The 19,101-nt window shown below is 42.1% G+C and overlaps 1 protein-coding gene across 1 annotated transcript in view; it reads right to left on the minus strand.

The window, feature by feature from the left end:
- Positions 1-1,671: 1,671 nt before the first annotated feature.
- Positions 1,672-19,101, minus strand: part of LOC311248450 (lysine-specific demethylase 6A-like) — a 128,753-nt gene continuing 111,323 nt past the window's right edge. The window contains exons 20-22 of the mRNA XM_084339326.1: positions 18,908-19,037; positions 14,252-14,440; positions 1,672-2,954 (exon numbers count right to left, since the gene is read on the minus strand). Of these exons, the coding sequence (XP_084195452.1) occupies positions 2,925-2,954; positions 14,252-14,440; positions 18,908-19,037 (349 nt within the window). The 3' untranslated portion in view covers positions 1,672-2,924. The remainder of the gene's footprint in view (positions 2,955-14,251; positions 14,441-18,907; positions 19,038-19,101) is intronic.

A 19,101-nucleotide genomic window follows, 5' to 3' on the forward strand; every position in this document is an offset into this window, starting at 1 on the left:
ACTGAGAGGGTGTAACGTGTGGAAGGATCACACTACCTCTCCTAGATCCTTTCCTCGCTGAGCAGGCGCCCCCACCGAACTGTAGGAGTCGCTGTTTACAACGACCAGGACCCACCCACCGGCTTTCCCACCCTCTAATACTGCCAATTGTGTTAGGATGAACGACCGGCCAGCCGGTAGCAACGCAGAGAGCTGGGCTTGAACCCAGCGTCTCCTGCATTAGAGGCGAGCACCTTGCCCACTGCGCCAATCAGCCGCCCCTGACTTTTACGATTTTGAGACGGTAGCCATACTTTCACTTGAGTATAATTTCTGGGTACTTTTTACACCATCATATATTCCAGAATAAACATTTCATTGGCCTGCTTCCAGCGTCTAATCCTCACAGACCCGACGTTATAAATGAAGTTTATTCTGGAGCATAAGTGGTACAATTGTAACGTGAGTGCAGTCAATAATGATAATAATAATAAACGTATTTATATAGCATTACGATGCCTGCGTCTGGCAACAGAGACAGAGAGAGACAGACCGAGAGAGACAAACAGAGAGACAGAGAAAGAGAGACAGAGAAAGAGAGACAGAGACAGACTGAGAGAGACAGAGAGACAGACTGAGAGAGACAGAGAGACAGAGAGACAGACAGAGAGAGAGACTGAGAGAGAGGGCACAAAGGAAACCAGCAGTCTGTGTGAGCTATGACCCCAACCCCTCCCCTCTTCCCTCCATCCACCCATCCGTCCTGTGTGTGTGTGTAAGTATAGACTGTAATAAACCAAATAGGTCACACTCTCACACACACAAACACAAGTACATGCTCTCCCTCTCTCTCATACTCATTAACACATCCACCCATTCATTCATCCCACCTTGGTTACAAATGATCTTTACCCTGATTGGCTGTATGCTCTCAGCCAATGGCAGAGCTCTCTGTGGCCCATTGGTAAAAAAGAAACATAGTCAGTCAGTTTGGCAGCTCTTGAGAGAGACAGAGACAGACAGACAGACGGAGAGACAGGAGAGAGACACAGACAGACCTGTCAACCAGTCTGGTGGGGACTATGGTGTTGAAAGCTGAACTATAGTCAATGAACAGCAATCTCACATAGCCCCCCCTTCTGACTGTCAAGGTGAGAAAGGGTGTTGTGTAGTACCTGGGAGACCGCGTCGTCAATGGACCGGTTTGTCCTGTATGCAAACTGCAGTGGGTCCATGGTACTGGGGAGGGGGGCACAAATGTGATCCTTGACCAGTCTCTCAAAGCATTTCATGACCTCAGAGGTGAGTGCCACCGGTCTGTAGTCATTTAGGCCTGCTGGGGAGGAGTTTTTTGGCACAGGGATTATAGTGGACACCTTGAAGCAGGCAGGGACCACGGACTCGGCCAGGGATAGGTTGAATATAGACGTGAACACTGGGGCTAGCTGGTTAGCACAGGATTTAAGTATTCGTCCCGTTATCCCGTCTGGGCCTGCAGCTTTCCTAGTGTTCACCCCCATAAACGCTCTCCTCATGCACTATCTATCTATATATATATATATCTACAGTTGTATATATGCCTGTATCCTTCTCTCCGTCTTCTTTTATCTTCTCTTCTCATCTTTAAATGATTTGACAACGAGCTAGACCAGAAACCAAAGAACTCCAAACAGTTAATTTGACAACTTTTGTGTTTATTGACGCATCATAAAACATTCTTCAAACAATAAAACAATTTAAATGTCCATTTCTGTACAATGCTTGCTAAGCAGTTTTATTCATATATAGAAAATGTAGGAGGAGTTGTGTTAAAATGACAAAACTCCTTCAAATTTAATGGCAGGTACTCTGGAAAAAATAACGGCATTCCATCAACAAATATTTTCAAGCAATAAATATGTATTTATAAATAGTGTAAATTTACATCAAGATTAGAAACATAACGAAACAAAATCACAAATTAAACTTTTTATTCCATAATTCTATGTGCAACCCATTTTCTTTGTGACTTGGCTGTTAAAAATGTTTCTCCACTAAAATTCTCTTTTTTTCTTTACCTAAGAAAAAACTAAAACAAAAACTGAACATTGTCGCTTCAAAAAGTGAAAGGAAAAAAAGAAAACGTAAAAGCAGTAAAAAAGAAAGAAAAGAAAATAATATCACCTAAACTTTTCACATTACAAATATTTTTTGTGTGTGTAGTTTTTACTGTCCAAAGAGTCTTAAAATTACTATCTACCAATACAAAAAGACCAGTTAGGCTTAGTGCTGCTTAAGAGGGGAAGAAGAGGAGAAACCAGGAGAATCCAGTAAAAGAAGAGAAAGCCAACATTTCAACCTGTTAACAGAATATAAAAAGAGAGAGAGAGGGGGAGAGAGAGAGAGGGGTGAGAGGGGGGTGAAAGGTTGTCAAGTCAGTAGTCTTTTTAGGGTGGTTTTGCCAGTTGACAATATCTACAAAACATTTCATCACGCATTAATAACCCAGGCTCCAACCCAACCCCCCTCCCCTTTCCCAAGCGTTTTTGATTAAGTCCTCCATTAAAACTGAGCAGAACCATTGTCACTATAGGGGGGAGGAGGGGGGGAGGTTAGTCCTGTATCAGGGAAGTGCGATCCGTGGCGCCCCCCTCTGGACGCCCAGCACTTAACAGGTTGCATAGACAGACAATTGGCCGCTGTGGGCTCCAGACGTTGCTATGGAGACCAGCCATACGGGGAGGGGGGTACGCGGTGGTGGTTGCTATGGAAACCAGCCATACGGGGGGGGGGGGGTTGGAGACGGCCTTGGCTTTCCTGAATATCAGAAATGGTCCGTGTGTTATGTGGTTTATTTGTCTCTTTTCTCTTCCTTCCTCTTGCTTTTACTACAAGTTCCTGTAACACGGGCTTGATGGCTCCACAGAAGAAGAAGAGGAAGAGGAAGACGGAGGCGTTGTCTAATGTCAAGATGAAGATGAGTGAAGAGGCGGGGCCTGGGGGAGAAGGCAGAGGACAGAGGAGTTGGTTAATAGAGTTGGCAACACGATTAAAAACACGTTATCCTGTCCATATTCGACCGTGTGGTGGTGGTTTACAAGCGGTTTCCTGAAAATCACCAACTGAAACAGAATCACTGCTGTTCAAACATGTTCATTTCAAGCAGTGCTGTGTATATATTTATATCTGTCTGAATTTAATTGAAAACTTTATTAACAGATTGCAGAATGGGTACAATACAGTACGGCTCAATACACACAATTGTTAAGGGGATGCAGACCAGAGAAAGACTTTCGTCTCGTTTACATCAGGGTCCCCCATTTTCAATTCATCATAACATATATGACATACAGATAGACAGTACTGCTACATCTATACATTTATGACATACCAGACTTGCAAATACAGTACTGTTTGTGATATAAAAAGAGTCCAGAAAAGAGTATATACATTTGACATAGAAACTGTACATTGGAGGAGGTTGGGTAGGTGGGGGGGGCTGTACATTGGAGGTGGTTGGTGGGGTGGGGGGAGGGGTTGGGTAGGAGGGGTGGGTGGGGAACACTGTACAAACAAAACTGTTCATTGGAATATTGACAAAACCATATTTGGTCATTTACTGTACATTGAGGGGGTTGTGTTAGGACATTTACAGGGGCCAGTTTCGAATTGCAGTCTCCCGTAGGTGCTCTTTGAGAGTGGTTTTGAAAGTGGGTAGTGATTCACATTCCTTTACAGCTGTGGGTAGGGCGTTCCACATTGATGTGGCATAATTGCGAAACGTGTTTAGTCCCTTGTTTGAGCCAAATCTGGGTTTAACATGATTTGTGGAGCTCCCTCTGGTGTTGTGATCGTGGTATTCACTGACCTTTGGGAAGTATTTTGACATGTACATGGGTACCTTGGTCGTGTAGTGTATCTTGTAGACCAGGCCCATTGCAAGTTGCTGTACTCTGTCGTCTACTCTAAGCCATCCTAGGTTGTCAAAGTGGGCAGGGGTGAGGTGGGTTCTAGGGGTAAGGTCAAACAGTAGTCTGACCAGTTTGTTTTGAGATGTTTGTAATTTTGTTTTTAGCGCCTTTGATTTATATTTATATATATCTATTTATATATATCTGTCTGTATACTGTATTTATATACATCTGTCTGAATATACCTGTACATATATATCTGTCTGAATATACCTGTATATGTTTATATATCTGTCTGAATATACCTGTATATATTTATATATCTGTCTGAATATACCTGTATATATATCTGTCTGAATATATTTATATATATATATCTGTCTGACTATACCTGTATTTATATATATCTGTCTGACTATACCTGTATATATTTATATATCTGTCTGAATATACCTGTATATATTTATATATCTGTCTGAATATACCTGTATATATTTATATATCTGTCTGAAAATACCTTTATATATATATCTGTCTGAATATATTTATATATAACTGTCTGTATACTGTATTTATATATATATATCTGTCTGAATATACCTGTATATATTTATATATCTGTCTGTATGTATATATTTATATATCAGTCTGTATATATTTATATATCAGTCTGTATATACCTGTATATATTTATATATCTGTCTGTATATATTTATATATCGGTCTGTATATACCTGTATTTATATATATCTGTCTGAATATACCTGTATATATTTATATATCTGTCTGTATATATTTATATATCTGTCTGTATATACCTGTATATATTTATATATATATCTGTCTGAATATACCTGTATATATTTATATATCTGTCTGTATATACCTGTATATATTTATATATCTGTCTGAATATACCTGTATATATTTATATATCTGTCTGTATATATTTATATATCTGTCTGTATATACCTGTATATATTTATATATATCTGTCTGAATATACCTGTATATATCCGTCTGTATATACCTGTACATATATATCTGTCTGAATTTACCTGCATGTAAACCTTTCTATATACCCCTTTATACTCCTGCATATTTATATATATTTATTGCATATATACATCAATATCTGTCTGTATATACCTGCATATAATCCTTTTTATGTACCCATTTATAAACCTACATATTTATATATCGCAGGAATGGGAGTGGCTGGATCTGCGCTGACATGGCTGACATCATACCTCAATGACCGCTCCCATAGATATATATAGAACACTAGATAGCTTGCCCGCGCTGACGGCCAATGGAGAGCGACGTCACTGAACCGCCGCCATCTTGGGGAGGTCAGCCTTGAGTGAGAGTGAGTGAGCTGCACAGACAAAAATACTCATAACTCGCTGAAATATTGACGGATTTACAAACGGTTTGGTTTATTACAAGCATTATTAATGTGGCTATGATTCAAGCGGTTTGTAAAAAAAAACATCTTAATTTTTTATTATAAGTATGCAGTATCATAACTACATATTTGATGTTTATAGCAAACCAACCCGTTTGTAAATCCGTCAATATTTCAGCGAGTTATGAGTATTTTTGTCTGTGCAGCTCACTCACTCTCACTCAAGGCTGACCTCCCCAAGATGGCGGCCACACCCCCCCGGCGCCCCCCCCCCCCCCCCCCCCTGTGGACGGGTGTCCCCCAGGGCTCGGTCCTAGGACCCCTTCTCTTCTCCCTCTACACTAAATCACTGGGTAACATTATCACGTCTCATGCCTTCTCATATCATTGTTATGCCGATGATACTCAACTCTTCCTCTCCTTCCCTCCCTCAGATATCCACGTCTCTGAGCGGATCTCGGCCTGTCTGTCCGACATCTCCGCCTGGATGACGACCAACCACCTCAAACTGAACCTAAGCTAAACAGAATTGCTCCACCTGCCGGCCAAATCCTCCCCCCTGACCGACCTTTCCATCACAGTCGAGAATGCAGCTGTGACCGCGTCCCGACCGCCAAGAACCTTGGTGTTGTCCTCGACGACCAGTTGAACTTCTCGGCTCACATCGCAGCGACAACCAGAACCTGACGATTCCTCCTGAGCAACGTCAGAAGGATCCGCCCCTTCCTGACAAAAGAAGCCACCCAACCCCTCGTCCAATCAACAGTCATCTCCCGCCTTGACTACTGCAACGCACTGCTCGCTGGCCTCCCGGCCACTGCCACCAAGCCTCTTCAACTCATTCAGAACGCAGCGGCCCGCCTGATCTCAAACCTACCGAAGTCGGCCCATGTCACCCCACTTCTTAGGGACCTGCACTGGCTCCCCATTGCTGCACGTATCCGCTTCAAGGCCCTCGACCTAGCATACCGTGCGGCAAAGGGAACCGCTCCCGCCTACCTTCGGTCAATGGTCTCTAACTACACACCCTCAAGACCACTACGCTCTGCATCTTCTGGCCGCCTCAGACCTACTCCTATCCAAGCTCCGGGAGGGTCATCAAAGAGAAGCCGCCTATTCTCAGTCCTTGCCCCACAATGGTGGAATGAACTACCCACCCCAGTTAGGACAGCCGAATCCCGTCCAATCTTTCGCCGTCAACTAAAGACGCACTTCTTCAACCATTATCTGAAAAAAAAAAAAAAATAATTCTAACCCTAACTAACCTTACTGTCATGCACTTGTCCTAATAAACTAACCTACACTGTAACACGCAACACTTTGATGAATATTGTTACTCAGCTGATTACTCAGTTGTATCCTTCCTGATGACCTGTCGTACAGAACTTGTAAGTCGCTTTGGATAAAAGCGTCAGCTAAATGACTAAATGTAAATGTATATATATTTACCACACATATATATATCCCTCCGCCACACGAGGAGGCAGCCTGTCACATCTTTTCGCCTGCCAGCACGGACTCTCATTGGCGAGGAGTAACGCATGGGAAGCTCACACTACCCTCGCCACTTCCGTCCCCCAACCGACCTGTAGGGGTCGCTGTCCACAACGTCCAATCCCCACCCATCGACTTCCACCCGCTGACTCTGCCAAATGAGCCAGTATGATGGCCGGCCCAAGCCGAAGGAAATGTAGGCGAGTCAATATATGGTTTAACCCCAAAAAAATTGATACAAAAGGTTTTTCAATGGATTCTGGTAGTATTGGGCGTGCTAAATAACATACTAAAAGTCGACCAAAATCGACCCCTCCGAAAGCCGTCATTTCCAAGATGGCGTCCCAGATGGCGCCGGGGCGATTAAAATGGCTATATCTCAAATTAAGAAAATGGTGCAAAGGATTTCTCAACTGATTCTGGTACCTCTGGGCATGCTCACTAACATACTAATACACCTTCCAGAAAGGCTTCATTTTCAAGATGGCGTCCAAAATTGCGGCTGGCCAAGCTTAAAATGGCTATATATATGTCAATATAAAAATTATATAAATTCTATAGATTCTGGTACCCCAAGTACCCCTAGACATACTTAGGAACATACTAAATTTTTAGTGAAATACACCTTCCGAAGAGGCTTAATTTTCAAAATGGTGTCCAAAATGACGACTGGGAGCTTAGAATGCCTGTATCTCAAATGGGAAAACATTTCTAAAGGATTTATAAACTGATTCTGGCACCTCTATACATTAATAACGAGCAAAATATCTAGCTAAATATATCTGCTACTAGGAATGCATCATTTGCATCATCAAAATGGCTGCCTGTAGCTTATTTTGGCTAAAATTAAAATTGGTTATTATATTCAACCTAGAAAGCTGGCTTTGGTGTTGAACACAAAATAAATGACCCACTTATTGTGGTCTTTAGGCCTACTCATCATCATCTTCAGGATCCTCTGGGAGAAACTTGTTATGTGGATTGTCACATTCATGAAGTTGACATGGTCCACAGACAGTAGTACAAGGTAGTCCATATTTTCTGCATGAGCAGCGAAGTGTCTTGCAGGCAGTCGTACAGTTACAATGAATGACCTTCAAGAGACTGGAGCAGCATTCATTGTTGACATGAGTGGGACAAATCTATTGTCCTGCAGGTTCCAGCCCCAGTCTAGAGCATCTATACCATCATCTGTTCCCATCCAGACCATGACCTGGTAGTATGCTCTACGACAGTGGAATTTGGTAGCAGATTCAGTTGGTGGTAGACGTTCAGGCGTTACCGTTGATGAAGCTGAGACAACCTTCTTGCTGAAAATGTTATATCTCATTTTTGCAAGCGAATCTGTGCACTTTCCACCAAAAAAGACAGCCATTGCTTGGCACCCAAGGTCATCGATCACATCTGTTGTCTGGTTTGGTACAGTGAATGCATTGGCACAAGCCTGAAGGACAGGATCCCCTTTTACAAGTTTTTGGAATGCTGTCTTTTTGCCAACTCCGAAGATCCGGGAAGTTGTGTCACAGCCAGTCACAGCATGGATGAACAGCAACTGAGAACACACATCCTGTCCGAGTACTTCTTTCAAATGGTTTATGGCGTACACTTTAAAACTGCCATCAGCTTTCGACTTGTCTGATCTGAAATAAAGGCCCTTGCTATCTCTCTGTGCATAGTAAAGAAGTAAGACGAGGAGATCAGTATCTTCTCCAATCAGCGTCGTGGTGTGAAGAAGAGATGATCCCACTGCGGCCCTTACTATGTCTACATCAGCATCTCCAAGTGAATTGACCACAGTGCAATCCCGTTCTTTCAGTTCATCACTTATCATGTGGATCAGTTTCTGTTTATTCAGATCTCTTGACAGGAACTCCTCCTTCTTACCTGAGAACTCTGTCTCAGCAATGAAGTTGACAATGGGATGAATATTGTTTCCTCTTCTTTGATGTGTGTTGTCTTTAATGGATGGCCCATCCTCATAGCCATCAAACACAATGGTTGTAGCTGAGCCATAATGTTGGATGGTGAAGTCTGCATATGACTGTGCAATTTTACCATAGCTTTGTCCGTGCTTCCATTGTATTCGGTGAAGGAGTGAACCACCATCAAGAACATAATGCTCCGTTTCTGGTACAGAATCTAGGATTGCATCACTTGCATGATCACAGATCGCGTGCGCTAGTTGTGGTTTATCAGCTTTGCGGAAGACGTTTCCGGCTTCAAAGAGGGCAGGAGGGAAAGGACTGAGTTCGTAACGCATAACCCCCTCCAATGACAGCTCTCCAGTTTGGGAGACAATAAGGAAACGTTGAAAACAGAGCATGAGGTGAGACGGATCTTTAAAAAAGTGAATATCAGGAAGGCAGCAGGACCGGACGGCATCCCCGGCCGCGTCCTAAAAGTCTGTGCCGACCAACTGGCCCCGGTATTCACTGACATCTTCAACCTGTCCTTGGAACAGGCTGTCATCCCCACCTGTCTGAAGAAGTCCACCATCATCCCTGTACCCAAAAAATCTACGCCCGCTTGCCTCAACGACTACCGCCCTGTAGCCCTCACCTCCATAGCCATGAAGTGCTTTGAGAAGCTAGTGAAGGGCTACATCTGTTCCTCCCTCCCCATCAACCTGGACCCTCTGCAATTTGCATATCGCCCCAACAGGTCCACGGAGGACGCCATAGCCCATGTGCTGCACACAGCAGCATCACACCTGGACAAGAGGCAGGGGAACTATGTGAGAATGCTGTTCATCGACTACAGCTCAGCATTCAATACCATAGTCCCCTCCAAACTCATCGCCAAGCTCAGGGACCTGGGCTTGAACTATGACCTCTGCCAGTGGGTCTTGGACTTCCTGACGGGCAGACCCCAGGTGGTAAGAGCAGGCAACTGCACCTCCTCATCCATCACGCTCAACATAGGGGCCCCCCAGGGCTGTGTTCTGAGCCCCCTCCTCTACTCCCTGTACACACATGACTGCGTAGCACAGCGGAACAACAACACCATCATCAAATTTGCTGATGACACAGTAGTGGTGGGCCTGATCTCTGCCAACGACGAAAGGGCCTACCTGGAAGAGGTAGAGAACCTGTCACAGTGGTGTCAGGAGAACTGCCTCTCCCTGAACGTCAGCAAAACAAAAGAGATGATTGTGGACTTCAGGAGGTCGGGGGTCAAGGACTACAGCCCCCTCAGCATCGACGGGGCACCGGTTGAGAGAGTGAACAGTTTCAAGTACCTCGGAGCCCACATATCCAAGGACTTGACATGGACCACACACATTGACAGTGTTGTGAAGAAGGCACGACAACGCCTCTACTTCCTCAGGCGCCTAAGGAAGTTCCAAGTCAGTCAGAAGATCCTTAGGAACTTCTACTCATGTACAATAGAGAGCATCCTGACCGGCAACATCACCTCCTGGTTTGGGAATAGCACTGCACAAGACCGTAGCAGACTACAAAGAGTGACACGTTCAGCCGAACGCACAATTGGAGGGGGGCTTCCCACCCTCCAGAACATTTACAACAAGCGGTGCAAGGGGAAGGCTAAGAGAATTATTAAGGACTCGAGCCACCCGAACAACTGCCTCTTTGAACTGCTGCGGTCAGGCAAGCGATACCGGAGTCTTAAGGCGAGCACAGAAAGACTCAGAAGAAGCTTCTATCCCCAGGCCATCAGGCTGCTAAACGAACAATAAACACTATGCAACAACCATCGAATGCACACATCACACACACCCACACGCACACACTCACTCAAACAAACAACACACTGCAGCACCCACTCTCCACACTTTAGATCACACAAACACACTTTACACTTTATATTTATTGATAAAGGATTTGCACTACAACTCGTACACCTACTGTAAATTGTACCTAAATTGCACCTCATCCCATTTCTGCCTTGCACTATATAGTATTGTATATTAGTACACTGCACAGTATTGTATATTATATGGTAACTCAGTTACGTCTATTCTGCATCGAACATTGTACATATGTCTAAACTGAACACTGTGACCTCATTTTTTTTACTTCTAATTTTACTATGTTATTTTATTTCATACTTATCTTGTCTTGCACAGTCTCTGGAGCGTAACAGCAAGAAGCATTTGTATAAAAGTATTCTGTACTTCTGTATGACAACTATTAAAGAAACTTGAAACTTGAAACTTGAACTTGAAAAAGAAGTGCAGAATCAATGATTCGATCAGGAGCAACCTTGACAGACGATTTTTGTCCAAGGGTTATGGCTTTATCCTTTCTACTAAATGAAAATGTGAATGCCGGCTGTCCGATCATTTTGTGCATGATGTTGCGTCCAACAGTCATAATCATGCACGTTCACTCCATCCTCAGCGACAACACCTGTAACAACATTCCTTAAAGAAGAGTCTGGAGAGAAAGGTGAACATATAGCAAGTTTTGAAGTGATCTTCTCCAGGTCAGCAGCATCCCTTTTCATCCTTGCCTCTGTTGAATCCTTGTGCTGTTCTGATGTTGTGTATGTCTGGTTTGAGAACTCCTGCATTGCGGTGTTATACTCTGATGTTATGCCCTTTGACATTGTCCAAAGGGATCTCTGATTGTCGGTCATTCCACTTCCATGTGTCATCCCTCCTGTAGTCTTCAATGACCTCATCAATGTTGTTTCGATTACAAGATCTGAGCTGAGGCCTGCCCATGATTGGCTGCTGCGACGGATAACATGAAAACCCTTTTCAAATTGTCTGAAGACATCTGGGTGGTTGATGTGAAGCTGACTCATCTCTTGGACATAAAAGTGTGCCGATTTCAAGTAATTGTAATGCCCAGCCGCAGCGAATATCGGCATGCATTCAGAAACAGCGCGTAGGTGCAAAAGCCAGGAACCTGTGCGATCTGCTGTTATCAGTGACCTAGCAACTTCTAACATGTGTTGGTAATTTAGCCACAACTGACTAGTTTTGGATCTAGCACACAGTTCCATCTTCCTTTTTCCCAGCTCTTCATTTATTGTAATGAGGGTCTCTGATGTGAACACTGTTTCCAATGGCATTTCACCCTTAACTATTGAGGTATACATTGCTTCAGACTGTTCAACCATTGCTGCAAATTCATGACTATCATCTACCATTTCTGATATTATCATGCGGTTAAGACATTTGTCATTATGTCACTTTTTATGAGTTTTGCAGCTGTTTCAAGTAAGTGTCTCTTCTCACTCTTCATCACTGTTTTGTTTTGTGTTGTTATAGTAGGATCTGAGTATGTCTGATGTTTTCTCTCTTATTGTAACAATACAATCCAAGCCATCTCCTTCTGCAATAAATATGCTATTTGCATATCGTTGCATCAGCAATGTTTTTAGGTATTGATTACTATATGGGATGGAATCGGCCTTAGACAAATACTCTTGCATTTTACACCTAAGTGCAGAAACGGTCAGCTGTTCATCATCATTCGTTTCAAAGTAAGCACACATTTTTGAGAAGGCTTGTTCTTGGTCCTCATTCTTTGGCCTTCCAGACTTTCTCCGCTTTGGATTACAATCAGGCTGAAATTCCATGGGAACATCACGGTCACACCGGAAATGTGTGCTACAAGCATTATGATACACACAGTCTGCAGCATGTAGATCACTATTATAGTATTCAATTCTACCTTTGACTTTGAATGACCACTCATCATTTCGTTTATCACAGCTTTGCAATATAGACTTTGCAAAGTTGTCTGTTTTCACGTAACTGTAGTCGGCACGTCCTTCATGAACATTTGTGCCGCAGAAAAGGCAATCAGTTTGGCTATTGAATAGAGCTTCAGACTGCCTAGTACTAGTCCTTTTATTAGTGGTACTTGATTCACAGCTCTGTTTCCTCTGTAAATGTAAATCAATATCTCTGCTATGTATGTACATTTTGCGGCATTCTGAATGTACTTTCATGCCAGCAGTCACATGAACAGTGTCACCTCGTTTAACACTAGCTTTATTGATCCCATCAGCACCTTTCTGACGAATCTCAACAAAATCACTTCCATCTTCCAATTTACAAATGGGACAGATCTGGGCACTGAATTCACTCATCACTTTAGAAATCAGATAATGGTCAAAAAGAAGGATTCAACTATGCTAGCTTGAGAGCTGGAGAGTGCAAACACCTCTGGCAAAGACTAGGATGAAACTGGGGCTTAAATAACACTGCCAGGCCAGACATGCCCAGGCATGCCCAAACACAGGACTAGGTCAGAAAAGAAAGAAAGAAACTGATTCAGAAAAAGAAGGCTTCAACTATGGTAGTTTGGGAGCTGGAGAGTGCAAACACCTCTAACTATAACAACTATAATGGTCAAAAAGAAGGCTTCAACTATGGTAGTTTGGGAGCTGGAGAGTGCAAACACCTCTAACTATAACAACTATAATGGTCAAAAAGAAGGCTTCAACTATGCTAGCTTGAGAGCTGAGAGTGCAAACACCTCTGTCAAAGACTAGAATGAAACTGGGGCTTAAATAACACTGCCAGGTCAGACACTCCCAGACATGCCCAAACACAGGACTTGGTCAGAAACTAAAAAATTTAAATAAACGGATTCAGAAAAAGAAGGCTTCAACGATGGTAGTTTGGGAGCTGGAGAGTGCAAACACCTCTAACTATAACAACTATAATGGTCAAAAAGAAGGCTTCAACTATGCTAGCTTGAGAGCTGGAGAGTGCAAACACCTTTTTTAGTAAGCTATTTGTATAGTCATTTTAAGCTCCTGGGCGCCAGTTTGGACGCCATCTTGAAAATGATGCCTTTCCGGAAGGTGTATTTTCCTAGATTTTTAGTATGTTCACAAGCATGTCTAGAGGTACCAGAATCAAGTGAAAAATCATAGTTATATATTTTTTTCTATTGAGATATATAGCCATTTTAAGCTTGGTCTGCCGCCATTTTGGACGCCATCTTGAAAATTAAGCCTTTCTGGAAGGTGTATTTTCCTAGATTTTTAGTATGTTAGTGAACATGCCCAGAGGTACCAGAATCAGTTGAGAAATCTTTTGCACCATATTCTCAATTTGAGATATAGCCATTTTAATATCTCCACCGCCATCTGGGACGCCATCTTGGAAATGGCGGCTTTCGGGGGGGTCGATTTTGGTCGACTTTTAGTATGTTATTTAGCACGCCCAATACTATCGGAATCCATCGAAAAACCTTTTGTATCAATTTTTTTTTGGGTTAAGTGCTTTTTTTCATAGATTGACTCGCCTAATGCTGACACCGGGATTCGAGACTGGAGTCTCTTGCATTGGTGACGAGCGCAATCTCCGCTACGCCACCCAGCCACCCTAATTCAAAGACTATTTTAATAGCTTTCTTTGAATACAGTTTCTCTCCTGTGAACTAATGTGAACTGATCACGTACGGATGTAGTAAATAGATGATAATTACTTTCTGCTGACGACTCACTAATGTGAACTGATCACGTACGGATGTGGTAAATAAATGGTAATTACTTTCTGCTGACGACTCACTAATGTGAACTGGTCGTAGACCTGCATCAGGTCCTCCATCCGGTGCTGCTGCAGTACCACAAAGCTGTCCAGGGTGGCGCTGCCCTTCCTGGCACAGTCCTGGCAGTGGACCACGTACTGCTTCCTGGACAGCAGCTCACTGCGCACAAACAGCAGGGTGAACACCTCCACCTGGAACACAAACACACCTTTTCAATGGAACTGCATTGCTAGGCAACAGCGTTGGTCAAAGTCTGTTTCCCGTCAGCTATATTATCATTGTATTATTTCCTGTCAGCTAGTGTATTATTTCCTGTCAGCTAGTGTATTATTTCCCGTCAGCTAGTGTATTATTTCCTGTCAGCTAGTGTATTATTTCCCGTCAGCTAGTGTATTATTTATTTCCTGTCACCTAGTGTATTATTTATTTCCTGTCACCTAGTGTATTATTTCCTGTCAGCTAGTGTATTATTTCCTGTCAGCTAGTGTATTATTTCCTGTCAGCTAGTGTATTATTTCCCGTCAGCTAGTGTATTATTTCCCGTCAGCTAGTGTATTATTTCCTGTCAGCTAGTGTATTATTTCCTGTCAGCTAGTGTATTATTTCCTGTCAGCTAGTGTATTATTTCCTGTCACCTAGTGTATTATTTCCTGTCAGCTAGTGTATTATTTCCCGTCAGCTAGTGTATTATTTATTTCCTGTCAGCTAGTGTATTATTTCCTGTCAGCTAGTGTATTATTTATTTCCTGTCAGCTAGTGTATTATTTCCTGTCAGCTAGTGTATTATTTATTTCCTGTCAGCTAGTGTATTATTTATTTCCGGTCAGCTAGTGTATTATTTATTTCCTGTCAGCTAGTGTATTATTTATTTCCTGTCAGCTAGTGTATTATTTATTTCCTGTCAGCTAGTGTATTATTTCCTGTCAGCTAGTGTATTATTTCCTGTCACCTAGTGTATTATTTCCTCTCAGCTAGTGTATTATTTCCTGTCAGCTAGTGTATTATTTATTTCCTGTCACCTAGTGTATTATTTCCCGTCAGCTAGTGTATTTATTTCCTGTCAGCTAGTGTATTATTTATTTCCTGTCAGCTAGTGTATTATTTATTTCCTGTCAGCTAGTGTATTATTTATTTCCTGTCAGCTAGTGTATTATTTCCTGTCACCTAGTGTATTATTTCCTGTCAGCTAGTGTATTATTTCCTGTCAGCTAGTGTATTATTTCCTGTCACCTAGTGTATTATTTCCTCTCAGCTAGTGTATTATTTATTTCCTGTCACCTAGTGTATTATTTCCCGTCAGCTAGTGTATTTATTTCCTGTCACCTAGTGTATTATTTATTTCCTGTCAGCTAGTGTATTATTTATTTCCTGTCAGCTAGTGTATTATTTATTTCCTGTCAGCTAGTGTATTATTTCCTGTCACCTAGTGTATTATTTCCTGTCAGCTAGTGTATTATTTCCTGTCAGCTAGTGTATTATTTCCTGTCAGCTAGTGTATTATTTATTTCCTGTCAGCTAGTGTATTATTTCCTGTCAGCTAGTGTATTATTTATTTCCTGTCAGCTAGTGTATTATTTCCTGTCAGCTAGTGTATTATTTATTTCCTGTCAGCTAGTGTATTATTTCCTGTCAGCTAGTGTATTATTTCCTGTCACCTAGTGTATTATTTATTTCCTGTCAGCTAGTGTATTATTTCCTGTCAGCTAGTGTATTATTTCCTGTCACCTAGTGTATTATTTATTTCCTGTCAGCTAGTGTATTATTTCCCGTCAGCTAGTGTATTATTTATTTCCTGTCAGCTAGTGTATTATTTCCTGTCAGCTAGTGTATTATTTATTTCCTGTCAGCTAGTGTATTATTTCCTGTCAGCTAGTGTATTATTTCCTGTCAGCTAGTGTATTATTTATTTCCTGTCAGCTAGTGTATTAATTCCCGTCAGCTAGTGTATTATTTCCTGTCAGCTAGTGTATTATTTCCTGTCAGCTAGTGTATTATTTCCTGTCAGCTAGTGTATTATTTCCTGTCAGCTAGTGTATTATTTCCTGTCACCTAGTGTATTATTTATTTCCTGTCAGCTAGTGTATTATTTCCTGTCAGCTAGTGTATTATTTATTTCCTGTCACCTAGTGTATTATTTCCCGTCAGCTAGTGTATTATTTCCTGTCACCTAGTGTATTATTTATTTCCTGTCAGCTAGTGTATTATTTCCTGTCAGCTAGTGTATTATTTCCTGTCACCTAGTGTATTATTTATTTCCTGTCAGCTAGTGTATTATTTCCTGTCAGCTAGTGTATTATTTCCTGTCAGCTAGTGTATTATTTCCTGTCAGCTAGTGTATTATTTATTTCCTGTCACCTAGTGTATTATTTCCTGTCAGCTAGTGTATTATTTCCTGTCACCTAGTGTATTATTTCCTGTCAGCTAGTGTATTATTTCCTGTCAGCTAGTGTATTATTTCCTGTCAGCTAGTGTATTATTTCCTGTCAGCTAGTGTATTATTTATTTCCTGTCACCTAGTGTATTATTTCCTGTCAGCTAGTGTATTATTTCCTGTCACCTAGTGTATTATTTCCTGTCAGCTAGTGTATTATTTCCTGTCAGCTAGTGTATTATTTCCTGTCAGCTAGTGTATTATTTATTTCCTGTCACCTAGTGTATTATTTCCTGTCAGCTAGTGTATTATTTCCTGTAAATGGCTGCTTTTTTATATAGCGCTTTTATCCAAAGCGCTTTACAATTTGTTACTTACATATTACCCATTCACACACCGACGGCGGAGGCAACCATGCAAGGTGCCAACCTGCTCATCGGGAGCAATTAGGGGTTAAGTGTCTTGCTCAAGGACACATCAACACGCTGCCCAGGAGGAGCGGGAATCGAACCGGGAACCTCCGGATTGCCAGACAACTGCTCTACCTCCTGAGCCACTGTCACCTAGTGTATTATTTATTTCCTGTCAGCTAGTGTATTATTTCCTGTCAGCTAGTGTATTATTTCCTGTCAGCTAGTGTATTATTTCCTGTCAGCTAGTGTATTATTTCCTGTCAGTCTGTGAGCCGAGTTTCCTGCACCACGTGAATTATTGGCGAAAACTTAAATTCTGTTGAGTTATGAAAAGTCTGAATAGCCCTTTTAAAAAGGGATACTTTTGAGATTTTGAGAAAAGGATACTTTTGAGATTTTTTGTTGGCTATTGTTCCTCGCCTGAAACTTGTCACATTGTAGGAAAACGTTTCTAAATGGGTCCTTTAATTTAGTAATTTGTTTTAATGTTAGCATTCCTCACTGTAGCCATGGAGCACAGCTAGCTAGCCCCACGCTAACTCACTGTAGCCACGGAGCACAGCTAGCTAGCTCCAAGCTAACTCACTGTAGCCACGGAGCACAGCTAGCTAGCTCCAAGCTAACTCACTGTAGCCACGGAGCACAGCTAGCTAGCGCCAAGCTAACTCACTGTAGCCATGGAGCACAGCTAGCTCCAAGCTTAGACAAAGAGGAATACCAACAATACTGGCTTCCTGTCCCCCCTTGTGTGCCAATATTATATCTATACAATGACATAAAGTATAAGTATTTATTATAAATATTAAATAATTTGACATTTAACTGCAATACAAGATAGAAAATAAAACATGATATATATATTTTATTGCAAATGTTAACAAGGTCTTCCATTGAGGACATAATTTGCAGTTGAATAAAAGGTCATGAATTGCAATATTGTGACTCTAGTAGCGTAATAATACTGTATGGTGGGCGGGGCCTCTGTTGAGTCCCCCGTAGTGTAACGTGACTGAGTTCTAGACAAAGCTCTGCATACATCCACGTGTTATTATTACGTTACCATTGACTAAAGGAGTGCTCGTTGTCTCGTCAATGTAACATAATGAGGAGACGGTAGCCAAAGTAACCAACAAAAAGTATTTAATTATATTTACCATGGGTTTCGTAACCAAAAAAAGAGTAACATAAAATAATGACAAACAAAACAGAACTGTACAAACAGGATCAGCATCTCACACAGGGGAGAACAGAGGGGATGACGAGACGAGACACACCTGGGTTGATTACAAATGGATACACCTGGGAGGGAAAACGATAAGGACTACAAGACCAGGACGCGTGTAGTCTTTTACCAACAAACTTGCATTTTTCCGCGATCTGATTGGCCACTGATGTTTCTGGTCATGTGACATCTGCGCCAATCGCCTGTTTCTATCACTGGTTAAGCTTATAGGCGACTCTTTCGAAGTTGGTTAAGGTTAGAGTTTGTCTTAGAGCAGGGCGATAGAACACCAGCCCTGATTCCAAACTCTAACCTTAACCAACTTCGAAAGAGTCGCCTATAAGCTTAACCGGTGATAGAAACAGGCGTCACGCAATTGGCGCAGATGTCACATGACCAGAAACGTCAGTGGGCAATCAGATCGCGGAAAAATGCAAGTTTGTTGGTAAAAAAATTGACGCAACCAGGACAGGGAACTACAACTAGACATAACACATCACACACTGGGAACACCTGATCACCCTGACACACCCCACACGTAACAGTTATTATTATTATTATTATTATTACGTGTTATTATGTGTTATTATTATGTATTATTATGTATTATTATTATTATTATTATGATGATGTCATCATCAGTGTGACTGACCTCACAGATGGTACAGTAGTGGGCCGGCTCGCCCCGGCTCCTGGGTCTCAGTACTACGGTCTCTTTACCAGCCGACGTCAGCGCCTCCTTCACCCACTGGCACTGCTTCAGTGTCCGCAGTAAGCAGTACCTGAGGAGGAGAGGCAGAGACGGGGTTAATGCTAGATCTACCAGCAGAGACGGGGTTAATACTA

Source organism: Notolepis coatsorum, assembly GCF_963971535.1.
Source record: "Notolepis coatsorum genome assembly, contig: SCAFFOLD_204, whole genome shotgun sequence".
In the NCBI taxonomy this organism is placed as follows: Eukaryota; Metazoa; Chordata; class Actinopteri; order Aulopiformes; family Paralepididae; genus Notolepis; species Notolepis coatsorum.